The 12,156-nt window shown below is 38.6% G+C and overlaps 1 protein-coding gene across 6 annotated transcripts in view; it reads left to right on the plus strand.

Annotated features, from left to right (window-relative positions):
• Positions 1–12,156, plus strand: part of LOC128692845 (probable phosphorylase b kinase regulatory subunit beta) — an 80,816-nt gene that overhangs the window by 62,162 nt on the left and 6,498 nt on the right. For all 6 annotated transcript variants that reach the window (XR_011392892.1, XM_070092092.1, XM_070092091.1 and 3 more), the window contains 4 exons: positions 39–148; positions 632–769; positions 2,094–2,163; positions 8,172–8,342. Coding sequence is in view for 5 of the 6 variants with exons in the window: in XM_070092092.1 (XP_069948193.1) it covers positions 39–148; positions 632–769; positions 2,094–2,163; positions 8,172–8,342 (489 nt within the window). In the remaining variant the exon portion in view is untranslated. The remainder of the gene's footprint in view (positions 1–38; positions 149–631; positions 770–2,093; positions 2,164–8,171; positions 8,343–12,156) is intronic.

A 12,156-nucleotide genomic window follows, 5' to 3' on the forward strand; every position in this document is an offset into this window, starting at 1 on the left:
CACTATTCACAGTTGTTTAATTATTATTACATTTGCAGTCTCATAATGTGGTGCAGGCAGTTTTGCAGCAAGAAGTAGTTCTCTACTGTGGCAAACTTATTGCTACACACACACAACTCTTCAATGGCATTCTCAACATAAGAATTGGGTAAGTCTCTGTTTCTTCAGTTTGAAATGTGCATATAAACTTCATTAACATAAGGTGCAGTATATAATGGTTCCCTTTAAAACTCAGCATTTTGAATGTACTGAAGTCTTGATTTTCACCATCAAGGGAGCATCTTGAGGTTGATGAAGGACTCTTAATCCAAGGAATTGAAGTTACCTTCCCCTTCCTTGAAACAAAAATAATTATCTCCTTTTCCCTAGGTGTTATACAACTCCTATGGGTTTAACATTTCCCCATGAATAAAATAATTGTAATTTATTAGCTTTCCCTAGGTGTTGTTTTGTTTAACTCCTATGGGTTTAACATTTCTCCATGAATAGAATAATAATAATGTATTAGCTTTGATGTATATCTACTAAAGCATAAACATTCCTGGTTGAATTTAAGTTGGAGACAATCAAAATATATTTTTAAGTTATGCTTGATCTTAACTCTTGTTTTAATTATTTTCTTCCTTGTCAGATGGATGATCAAAGCTATGACCTACTACTTACATGATGTGTGTAAGGTGAAGGAAACTATCGAATCACTGGCTCCAAATGAAGTACGCCGATTGGTTGTCAAGGTGCTCTCTCTAGACGAGTGGGCACACAAGGAGAAGTACGTTTCTCAGAGTACAGCATTTGTAATATTTAAAAAAAAGTATTTTTTGGTCACTTCCTATTGCACAGTTACTACCACCCCTACTTGAAAGATAATTTAACTAATGCCTTCATGGACATTTCAATTACTTTCAATCAGGAGCACTTAAAACACTTGCCCTTAGAGTTTACTTAGTTGTTTAGCAGAATATTTCACTGCCTGCATCTACTCAAGCACCTAAATTATTTTGGGTCTTAAAATACCAGTGGCACTGACTTTAAATTGGATAGTAAAATAGCCTCTTACAAGACAGAAGGCATTGTAAATGATGCAAAATACCCCCAGTAAAAAAAGATAGGTGCAATAAGTATAGAGGGATGCTCGATAAATAAAAACTGAAGACCTTTCAACAATCTTTCAAATACAGTATGAAGGGAATTACCAACAGATCCCCAAATATATTTAACAGGGAAATTGACAAGTCTCTGCTGTTAAGCTACTCTTAAACAGCAAGGCTGTAGAGCTTACATCAAACTGCATATGATAAGTACCAATAGCCTTTACTGACCAGGGCATTGACATGAAAGCCTGATCTGAGACTAGGCTGTGGGGGTAATGTTTTCCTGAATTATTACTATATAGACACCAAGTAGGTTTACCACTTGTTTACATTGTGAGACAAGAATATGTAAATACTCAGCAAACCTATACAAGTGAGAAAGTAGGAATGAAATTATATGAAAATATAGATAAGAACTAATAAATAAAACTAAATGATAAATAATGAGAAAATAGTAATAGTCCACTACATTTATGTCAGTATGGTGACATAAATGTAGTGGACAGTCAGTGGCATTGCAGCATAAATATTGCAGGGGAGATGAACCATCACTGCAGAATATGGTGCCCTCAAAAGCCCAGCCCAGGGCCCAAGGCCAGGCTCTGGGAGTAGGAAAAACTCTTTAAACTCATCAAGGGTATATCAAGGTAGTGATGTCAAGATAAGGGTTGCTATACACAAATAACCCGCACATAAAAGAGAGAAGCTTACAACGACTTTTCGGTCCGACTTGGACCATTGACATTGACTTTGTCAATGGTCCAAGTCAGACCGAAACGTCATCGTAAGCTTCTCTCTTTTATGTGCGGGTTATTTGTGTATCGTTCCAGTCACGGTATTGTGCCTTTTTTGTTATTTCTAAGGATTGCTCATTCATAAGTGGAGGAACAAAAGTTACACTATTTTCCTTTACACATTGAGTATCTCTGAATATAATAACTAAGTAAAATAGCTTTTCCTGTTACTGTAGTATAATAAAATACTGTATCTTATTTTTTTCAGATTAACTCCACAACAAATTCGAGTCATTGATGGTTGTCTTGGGCGAACACCAAAGAGGTTTTATGAAAAGGTTTGTTTATAGTTGACATATTTATTTATAAAGGGTAATGCAAGAGGGAAAAACCCAAACAATTACTATTTTAAGAGTATTTACTTATTATATCAGAAGGTGACACATGCCAGAGCATTGCAGCAAAAAAAAAAAAAAATAATGACTTCAAAAAGAAAAAGTAAATTAGTTGTGCCATCACCATTGAAGTTAACAGGTTATAAGTTTTGAGCATTGTATAGAGAGTTTGCATGTGACTTAACTGCAAGGATCAAGCATATTGGCAGTCAGTCTTATGCCACTGATGCTGTGTTTACCTCTCATGAGTTGCAATAAAGTCTTGTGTATTTTAAGTAGTATAATACCATACATTAATAATAATAAAAATGTACGAAAGTTACTGCTTATAAAAGAATTTTGAAGCAGTGATACATTAATATTGATTGTAATATGTGTTCACAATATAGTAACAGACTAAAAGGGAAGAAGGATGTCCAGTCATGCCATTTGTCCATTAAATACAAATGTTGAGATTATTTGTCCATGATCATAGCAATAACGAACAATTCTGTTACAGTCCGAGATTAATTCACTCAGCAGACCCTAACAACAAGAGGCAATTCTAGATTTTTTACAGGGTTAAAGTTCAAAACTATAATAATCAAGTTGTGTATTAAATAATTCATTATGTAATGTGTGTGTATGATGGAATCAGATTTAATACTGTCCCAGTACCTCTTGAGTTTCCAGTTACACCCAACCATATTTCTTATTTAAAGAGCTTCCTGTTCCCCAAAATGCAGTACAGTATATATATTTACACTGGCCATCTCCAACTTAGGCAGTGTGAACCCCCCCATCCCCCACCCCACCTCACCAAAAAAAAAAAAAAAAACTTTCACCATCATTCACACTATTACTATCTTTGTAGAGGCTTGCAGAAATGACAGTTTAGATGACCTTCTAACAGGAAATACCCCAAACCCCTCCTTTAACCCCTTAATTGTCCAAATGTAACTCTACATTATCTTGCCCAGTTCTCCAAATATTTAAAAGAGGACCTTTTTACATGTAATAATCTAAAAAAAACAAATTTAGTCAGTACTTACGGAGATATAAGGCCACAATGTTGGAGCTTGTCACTCGCCTGATGGCAACATGAAGCGCTGCCGCTTGCAGAAGTGTTGCCAATAAAATTGTATACCTTTTTTCTCATATAATTTTATGTTCTGATAATTACAATTTGTCCTAGGTAGTAGGTTGGTAGACAGCAACTGCCCAGGGAGGTACTACCATCCTGCCAAGTGAGTGTAAAACGAAAGCCTGTAATTATTTTACATGATGGTAGGATTGCTGGTGTCCATTTTTCTGTCTCGTAAACATGCAAGGTTTCAGGTACGTCTTGCTACTTCTACTTACACTTAGGTCACACTACACATACATGTACAATCATATATATACACACACACCCCTCTGGGTTTTCTTCTATTTTCTTTCTAGTTCTTGTTCTTGTTTATTTCCTATTACCTCCATGGGGAAGTGGAACAGAATTCTTCCTCTGTAAGCCATGCGTGTTGTAAGAGGCGACTAAAATGCCGGGAGCAAGGGGCTAGTAACCCCTTCTCCTGTATATATTACTAAATGCAAAAGGAGAAACTTTTGTTTTTCCTTTTGGGCCACCCCGCCTCAGTGGGATATGGCCGGTGTGTTCAAAGAAGAAAGAAAGAATTACAATTTGTCCTAGGTAGTAGGTTGGTAGACAGCAACTGCCCAGGGAGGTACTACCATCCTGCCATGTGAGTGTAAAACGAAAGCCTGTAATCGTTTTACATGATGGTAAGATTGCTGGTGTCCATTTTTCTGCCTCGTAAACATGCAAGGTTTCAGGTACATCTTGCTACTTCTACTTACACTTAGATCACACTACACATACATGTACAAGCATATATATACACACTCCTCTGGGTTTTCTTTCTAGTTCTTGTTCTTGTTTATTTCCTCTTACCTCCATGGGTGAGTAGAACAGAATTCTTCCTCCGTAAGCTATGCGTGTTGTAAGAGGCGACTAAAATGCCGGGAGCAAGGGGCTAGTAACCCCTTCTCCTGTATATATTACTAAATGTAAAAGGAGAAACTTTCGTTTTTCCTTTTGGGCCACCCCGCCTCGGTGGGATATGGCTGGTGTGTTGAAAGAAGAAGAAATTACAATTTGTAGTAGTTCTTGTGATTTCATAGGCAATCTTTGTTTTGACACTAATATTAGGTACTAGAATAGTACTCAAATAGTCACAAAGTGACATGTGAACAATTTCACCTACCTTAGTCGCATACTATTGTCTAGAAATATATACATAGTATTTATAGGTCCCAGCAATGTTTTGGACATGCAGGAGTATATAATAACAATAATAATAATAGTAAGTTTCCTTGAAGCATGGTGACAATGCACTGCTGACTGTGCAGCAGTGGAGTGACATTTGATGATTGTGCACTGCCTTGTCTTTATTTGTTTTCACTGTTATACATAAACATGTCTGTCTGCCTGTCTAGCTCTGTTTATCTCTGTCTCTGCTTATGTCTTTCTGTTTCTTTGTCTGCTTGTCTCTCTCTCTGCCTCTCTGCTTGTCTCTCTCTGTCTCAGAGAGAGCAACTCGTGAACCAACAGGTATTACACACGATTCAGATTAGTCACGTCTGATTCCTGAACAAGTGAAAATCCGTATTACTTGCCAGTCATACTTATTATGCATTATATCTACAAGCACAGTATAGCACTTTGAATTTTTTGGGGTTATCCTAGGTAATTTACACTATGTATAATTGTATTTATGTGTACCTGTGAGATAGAGACAGAGATAGATACAGACAGATGGAGATAGACACAGCCAATCAGCCAGCAGGCCAACCAGCCAGCAGGCCAACCAGCCTGCCGAACATGTATTACATGTTCCAGAATTGTTTCTCTTCACTTAGGGCAAAGGTTATAGGACATTCTGGCAGGATGACACTACCAGTGGTACCAAAATTGAAAGGATGGTGCACAAATGTTTCTCATGGGTTATTATCGAGATTTTTATGTTTCCTCAATGACTTGTGGCCACATCCACCTCAAAGCCATTAAACTTGGAGTAACATCACTTTCCTCTTAAAAGGGGAGTGTTAATATGACATGGCATCAGTGAATCCCTGGTGTTTGCAGTGCTGTTTGCTCTAGCTGGCGCTCAACTGAACTGGTGCTCCCATTCTGTGTTGACCAGGCATCTCAGGCCAACCGTGCCAAATTTGGAGGCAGGAAAAATAAAACGTTGATCTACATTTGGAGTACTAGCAGTAACAACGTAGATCTGTGTTTGGACAGTTAAGGGGTTAAAGAGCAAACATTGTACTTCTCACCTCCAGGATTCAAGGCCGGCTAACTGATTTCCCTGAATCCCTTCACAAAATATTACCCTGCTCACACTCCAACAGCTTATCAAGTCCCAAAAGCCATTTGTCTTCACTCACTCCTATCTAACATGCTCATACATGCCTGCTGTATGTCTAAGCCCCCTGCTTACAAAACCTCTTTTACCCCCTTTTTCCATCAATAGTATTTATATGTCTTCTTTCAACACACTGGCCATATCCCACCGACGCAGGGTGGGATACGGAGAAGGGTTACTAGCCCCTTGCTCCCAGCATGTTAGTCACCTCTTATGACACGCATGGCTTACGGAGGAATAATTTTGTTCCACTTTCCTATAGGGAAGTATTTATACTTTTTTTTTTTTAACAAGCCGGCCGTCTCCCACCGAGGCAGGGTGACCCAAAAACAAATAAAATCCCCAAAAAGAAAATACTTTCATCATCATTCAACACTTTCACCTCACTCACACATAATCACTGTTTTTGCAGAGGTGCTCAGAACACAACAGTTTAGAAGCATATACAGTGGACCCCCGCCTTACGATATTAATCCGTTCCTGAGAGCTCATCGTAAGCCGAAATTATTGTTAGCCAAATTAATTTTCCCCATGAGAAATAATGGAAATAAAATTAATCCGTGCAAGACACCCCAAAGTATGAAAAAAAAACATTTTTTTACCACATGAAATATTAATTTTAATACACACAAACTGAAGAAGACATGCACAATTACTACTCTACTAAGAATAGAATACATGACACTTACCTTTATTGAAGATCTGGTGATGATTGATGGGATGGGAGGAGGGGAGAGTGTGGAAGTTATTGTTTAGAAGGGGAATCCCCTTCTATTAGGACTTGAGGTAGCAAGTCCTTTTCCGGGGTTACTTCCCTTCTTCTTTTAATGCCACTAGGACCAGCTTGAGTGTCACTGGACCTCTGTCGCACAACAAATCTGTCCATAGAGCTCTGTACCTTTCGTTCCTTTAAGATTTTCCTAAAATGGGCCATAACATTGTCATTGTACAGGTTGCCAACACGGCTTGCAGTAGCTGTGTCAGGGTGATTTTCATCCGTAAAGGTTTGCAGTTCAACCCACTTCGCACACATTTCCTTAATCTCTTTTTTCAATTCCATACTAATTCTTGCCCTTTTTACCACAGGGATGGCACTAGAAGCTTTCTTGGGGTCCATGGTGACTTATTTTGCAGTTACAAGCACTGAAAACACTGGGATAATGTGAAATGTACTGAATGTATGCGTAGATGCGACTGCACTGGCTGGCTTGTAAACACTGGCACTCAGGCCACACATGGGACGCATCCCGGACGAATCACTTAAGGCGAGTTTTTTATCGTGAGGCGAGGCAAAATTTTTACATTCGAATGCTTCATATGGCAGATTTAACGTAACGCGATGCGTTCATAAGGTGGGGGTCCACTGTACATATAAAGATACACAACATATCCCTCCAAACTGCCAATATCCCAAATCCCTTCTTTAGAGTGCAGGCATTGCACTTCCCATTTCCAGGACTCAAGTCTGGCTATATAAAAATAACCAGTTTCTCTGAATCCCTTCACTAAATATTACCCTGCTCACACTCCAACAGATCGTAAGGTCCCAAATACCATTCATCTCCATTCACTCCTATCAAACATGCTCATGCACGCTTGCTGGAAGTCCAAGCCTCTCGCCAACAAAACTTCCTTTAACCCCTCCCTCCAACCTTTTCGAGAAAGACCCCTACCTCGCCTTCCTTACCCTACAGATTTATACGCTCCCCATGTCATTCTACTTTGATCCATTCTCTCTAAATGACCAAACCACCTCAAGAACCCCTCTTCAGCCCTCTGACTAATACTTTTATTAACTCCACACCTTCTTCTAATTTCCACACACTGAATTTTCTGCATAATATTTACACCACACATTGCCCTTAGACAGGACATCTCCACTGCCTCCAACCGCCTCCTCGCTGCAGCATTTACAACCCAAGCTTCACACCCATATAAGAGTGTTGGTACTACTATACTTTCATACATTCCCTTCTTTGCCTTCATAGATAATGTTTTTTTGTCTCCACATATACCTCAACGTACCACTCGCCTTTTTTCCTTCATCAGTTCTATGCTTAACCTCATCCTTCATAAATCCATCCACTGACATGTCAACTCCAAAATATCTGAAAACGTTCACTTCTTCCATACTCCTCCTCCCCAATTTGATATCCAATTTTTCTTTATCTAAATCATTTTTTTTTTTTTTATAATTCACAAGTTTTTAATTTTTACATATTTTTTACTCTCATCTCACACTTGTAATTTTTACCCTGACTTAACTTTGTTTAGACTCTGGTAACTCAACTTAGAATATGTTCTCTGAATTCAGAGGCATTAAAGGCTGAAGTCTTAGCAGGACAGTTATGCAGCATCATCATTAAGCATAATTGGAAAGTAGAGCAAAATATACTAATGTGGGAATTGCACGATATCTTCAAAATACTGCTTGCTTTGTTTTCTAAAATGTTTAAAATTATGAGGAACATTTTAAATGTACTGTTCTTGAGAGGCCTCTCCAAATTTTGATTCAATGCTTAGTTTTAACAAGTTTCTCTCTTCTAGGTATTCAACATTTTGTCAAAGACTACACAGGGGGTTCGTCTCTGTGATCAGTTACTTCCACAGCAGCCTACCATTTCTGAAATGTCTTCTGGGGAATTAAACTTTGCCCTTACTGTCCAGTCTCTACTCAACCGCATCCAGCACCCTGAATATCGACAGATTGTTGTTGAGGTACTGTACTTTTAACCAAAGTTGGAGAATATCATTTTTGTTTTTTCTTAATGTAATACAGCCTCTCCTCACTTAGTGACATGCTCGTTTACTGACGACAAGGACTTACGACGGGCTCTCTGACCAGTATGCATACCTAAATAATGCATATTAGAGCTGATTTCCTCTATTCTGTTTATTACAATATACAGGACACTACTGTATAAACATTTAAAAATATACTAAAAATGTTATAAATGGTGCAAATCAACATTAAAATAATATCAAAGATGGTTGACACAAACCCACTACCATTATAGTATGCTCCTTGTTTAGTAACGAATTTGTTTACCGACATGGTCTTAGGAATGGAACTCCGTCGTTGAGTGAGGAGAGGCTGTATATGGTAAGTCTGATAATAAGCTATGTACATCAGTAAAGTGGCATGCAATTGCACTGTTCCTGAAAATATTTATAAAAGGGACTAAGTAGTAAACATCTTTCACATGAACAACACAAGAGAAAAAGGAGTGAAGTTCACAAACTGGATCACAAGTACACCAAAGACATTGATTAAAATAATACAATAGATTCCCTTCTATTTGAAGTTAGTTGAGCTATTCTAATGGGGATTTCAAAATTTTTTTACTGTACAGTGGAACCTCGACTTAGGAGTGCCCCACCATACGAGTTTTTCAAGATACGAGCCGTCACTCAGTCGATTTTTTGCTCCGAGTTACGAGCCAGCTTCCCCCTCATATAGTATTTATGGTTGTATTCTTGTTTTCTTGGCCTCATTTGATATATTGGAAAACATTTTATAGAAATAGAAGTAATTTTGATTGGTTTTATTATGAAAAGGGTCTTGAAATGGAGCTCCAAGTGGCAGAAATGTTCGATTTTTGCCGATGTTCAAGAGTGAACAAATGATGTCATTGTCCAATAAATGTCCAACTAGCCATTCTAATATGCAGTCATGAATGGGTTGATGTTATTTATACAATTATTACAATATTGCAGTAGTCTGCATAATAGTAAATCTTCTATTTTTTGTGTGAATAAAAATTGATGGGATAAAGATAGAAATGTTAAAAGCAGGTGGGGATATAGTTTTGGAGTGGTTGGTGCAATTATTTAATAAATGTATGGAAGAGGGTAAGGTACCTAGGGATTGGCAGAGAGCATGCATAGTTCCTTTGTATAAAGGCAAAGGGGATAAAAGAGAGTGCAAAAATTATAGGGGGATAAGTCTGTTGAGTGTACCTGGTAAAGTGTATGGTAGAGTTATAATTGAAAGAATTAAGAGTAAGACGGAGAATAGGATAGCAGATGAACAAGGAGGCTTTAGGAAAGGTAGGGGGTGTGTGGACCAGGTGTTTACAGTGAAACATATAAGTGAACAGTATTTAGATAAGGCTAAAGAGGTCTTTGTGGCATTTATGGATTTGGAAAAGGCGTATGACAGGGTGGATAGGGGGGCAATGTGGCAGATGTTGCAAGTGTATGGTGTAGGAGGTAGGTTACTGAAAGCAGTGAAGAGTTTTTACGAGGATAGTGAGGCTCAAGTTAGAGTATGTAGGAAAGAGGGAAATTTTTTCCCAGTAAAAGTAGGCCTTAGACAAGGATGTGTGATGTCACCGTGGTTGTTTAATATATTTATAGATGGGGTTGTAAGAGAAGTAAATGCGAGGGTCTTGGCAAGAGGCGTGGAGTTAAAAGATAAAGAATCACACACAAAGTGGGAGTTGTCACAGCTGCTCTTTGCTGATGACACTGTGCTCTTGGGAGATTCTGAAGAGAAGTTGCAGAGATTGGTGGATGAATTTGGTAGGGTGTGCAAAAGAAGAAAATTAAAGGTGAATACAGGAAAGAGTAAGGTTATGAGGATAACAAAAAGATTAGGTGATGAAAGATTGAATATCAGATTGGAGGGAGAGAGTATGGAGGAGGTGAACGTATTCAGATATTTGGGAGTGGACGTGTCAGCGGATGGGTCTATGAAAGATGAGGTGAATCATAGAATTGATGAGGGAAAAAGAGTGAGTGGTGCACTTAGGAGTCTGTGGAGACAAAGAACTTTGTCCTTGGAGGCAAAGAGGGGAATGTATGAGAGTATAGTTTTACCAACGCTCTTATATGGGTGTGAAGCGTGGGTGATGAATGTTGCAGCGAGGAGAAGGCTGGAGGCAGTGGAGATGTCATGTCTGAGGGCAATGTGTGGTGTGAATATAATGCAGAGAATTCGTAGTTTGGAAGTTAGGAGGAGGTGCGGGATTACCAAAACTGTTGTCCAGAGGGCTGAGGAAGGGTTGTTGAGGTGGTTCGGACATGTAGAGAGAATGGAGCGAAACAGAATGACTTCAAGAGTGTATCAGTCTGTAGTGGAAGGAAGGCGGGGTAGGGGTCGGCCTAGGAAGGGTTGGAGGGAGGGGGTAAAGGAGGTTTTGTGTGCGAGGGGCTTGGACTTCCAGCAGGCATGCGTGAGCGTGTTTGATAGGAGTGAATGGAGACAAATGGTTTTTAATACTTGACGTGCTGTTGGAGTGTGAGCAAAGTAACATTTATGAAGGGATTCAGGGAAACCGGCAGGCCGGACTTGAGTCCTGGAGATGGGAAGTACAGTGCCTGCACTCTGAAGGAGGGGTGTTAATGTTGCAGTTTAAAAACTGTAGTGTAAAGCACCCTTCTGGCAAGACAGTGATGGAGTGAATGATGGTGAAAGTTTTTCTTTTTCGGGCCACCCTGCCTTGGTGGGAATCGGCCGGTGTGATAATAAAAAAAAAAAAAAAAAAAATTCAAAATAGAAAGCAAGAGTATTATAACAGGGGCCTGGAGATGTGACTGATGAACAGAGAAAAATTTTATTTTAGTGCCAGGAATGTCTGCATTGTTCATTCTGGACCCTATTTTGAAACTAATTTTTTTTAATTTGCATGAAATTGGCCAAATTGCCAATTTCTGACCACTTTATTGGGTAGTTGAAATCAGTAAATGGGCAGTTTCTTGCACTCAATTGATAGAACAAATGGAGTTCTAAAGAAATAGCTCTGAGTTTGGTCGACTGGAACAGTGGAATTGGCCGAAAATAGGGCTCAAAGTGGGCGAAATCACTAATGCGTAAATATTGCCAAGGTCACTAACTTCACGAGAGCATAATTCTGTAAGTTTTCCATCAAATTTTGTACTTTGGTGTCATCATCACCAGGAAAAGATTCTCTATCATTTCATAAGTTTTTTTTTTTTTTTTTTCAAATATTTTGCAACACCAGGAGACACTTCAGGATTTGGGGTTGTGACAGTCAAAGGGTTAATTTAAAAAAAAAATATTTTTTTATTTTTCAAAATATTCGGAGTGCCACGCAGGTGAACGTAGATCTACGTTTGAACAGTTTAAGGGTTAAGTAAAACTTGCAGACTTGTAAGGTGTTCACTGCTTTGTTACTAGACAATTGAAGATATGTTCTATATACAGTCTGATGGTCATGAAATTAACATGCACTATTTCATAGCTGTTACATAATACAGCTACTGTATAATATTTGTCTGACTTGAGATACCTGGAGTTTGCCTGGAGAGGGTTTCAGGGGTCAACGCCCCTGTGGCCTGGTCTGAGACTAGGCCTCGTGGTGGATCAGGGTCTGTTCAACCAGGCTGTTGCTGCTGGCTGTACGTAAATTGATATACGATAGGTTAGATTTATTAAGTCATATTATTATGTATGTTTTATAAGGTGCACAATTAAGAATTTGAATACCATCTAAATTCACTTGGATACGTCTATCAATTCTTAAGAAAAAATAAATAATTTTGTATCTTAAGAAATTTCTCTGAGCAT

This window comes from Cherax quadricarinatus, chromosome 38, assembly GCF_038502225.1.
Source record: "Cherax quadricarinatus isolate ZL_2023a chromosome 38, ASM3850222v1, whole genome shotgun sequence".
NCBI lineage: Eukaryota > Metazoa > Arthropoda > Malacostraca > Decapoda > Parastacidae > Cherax > Cherax quadricarinatus.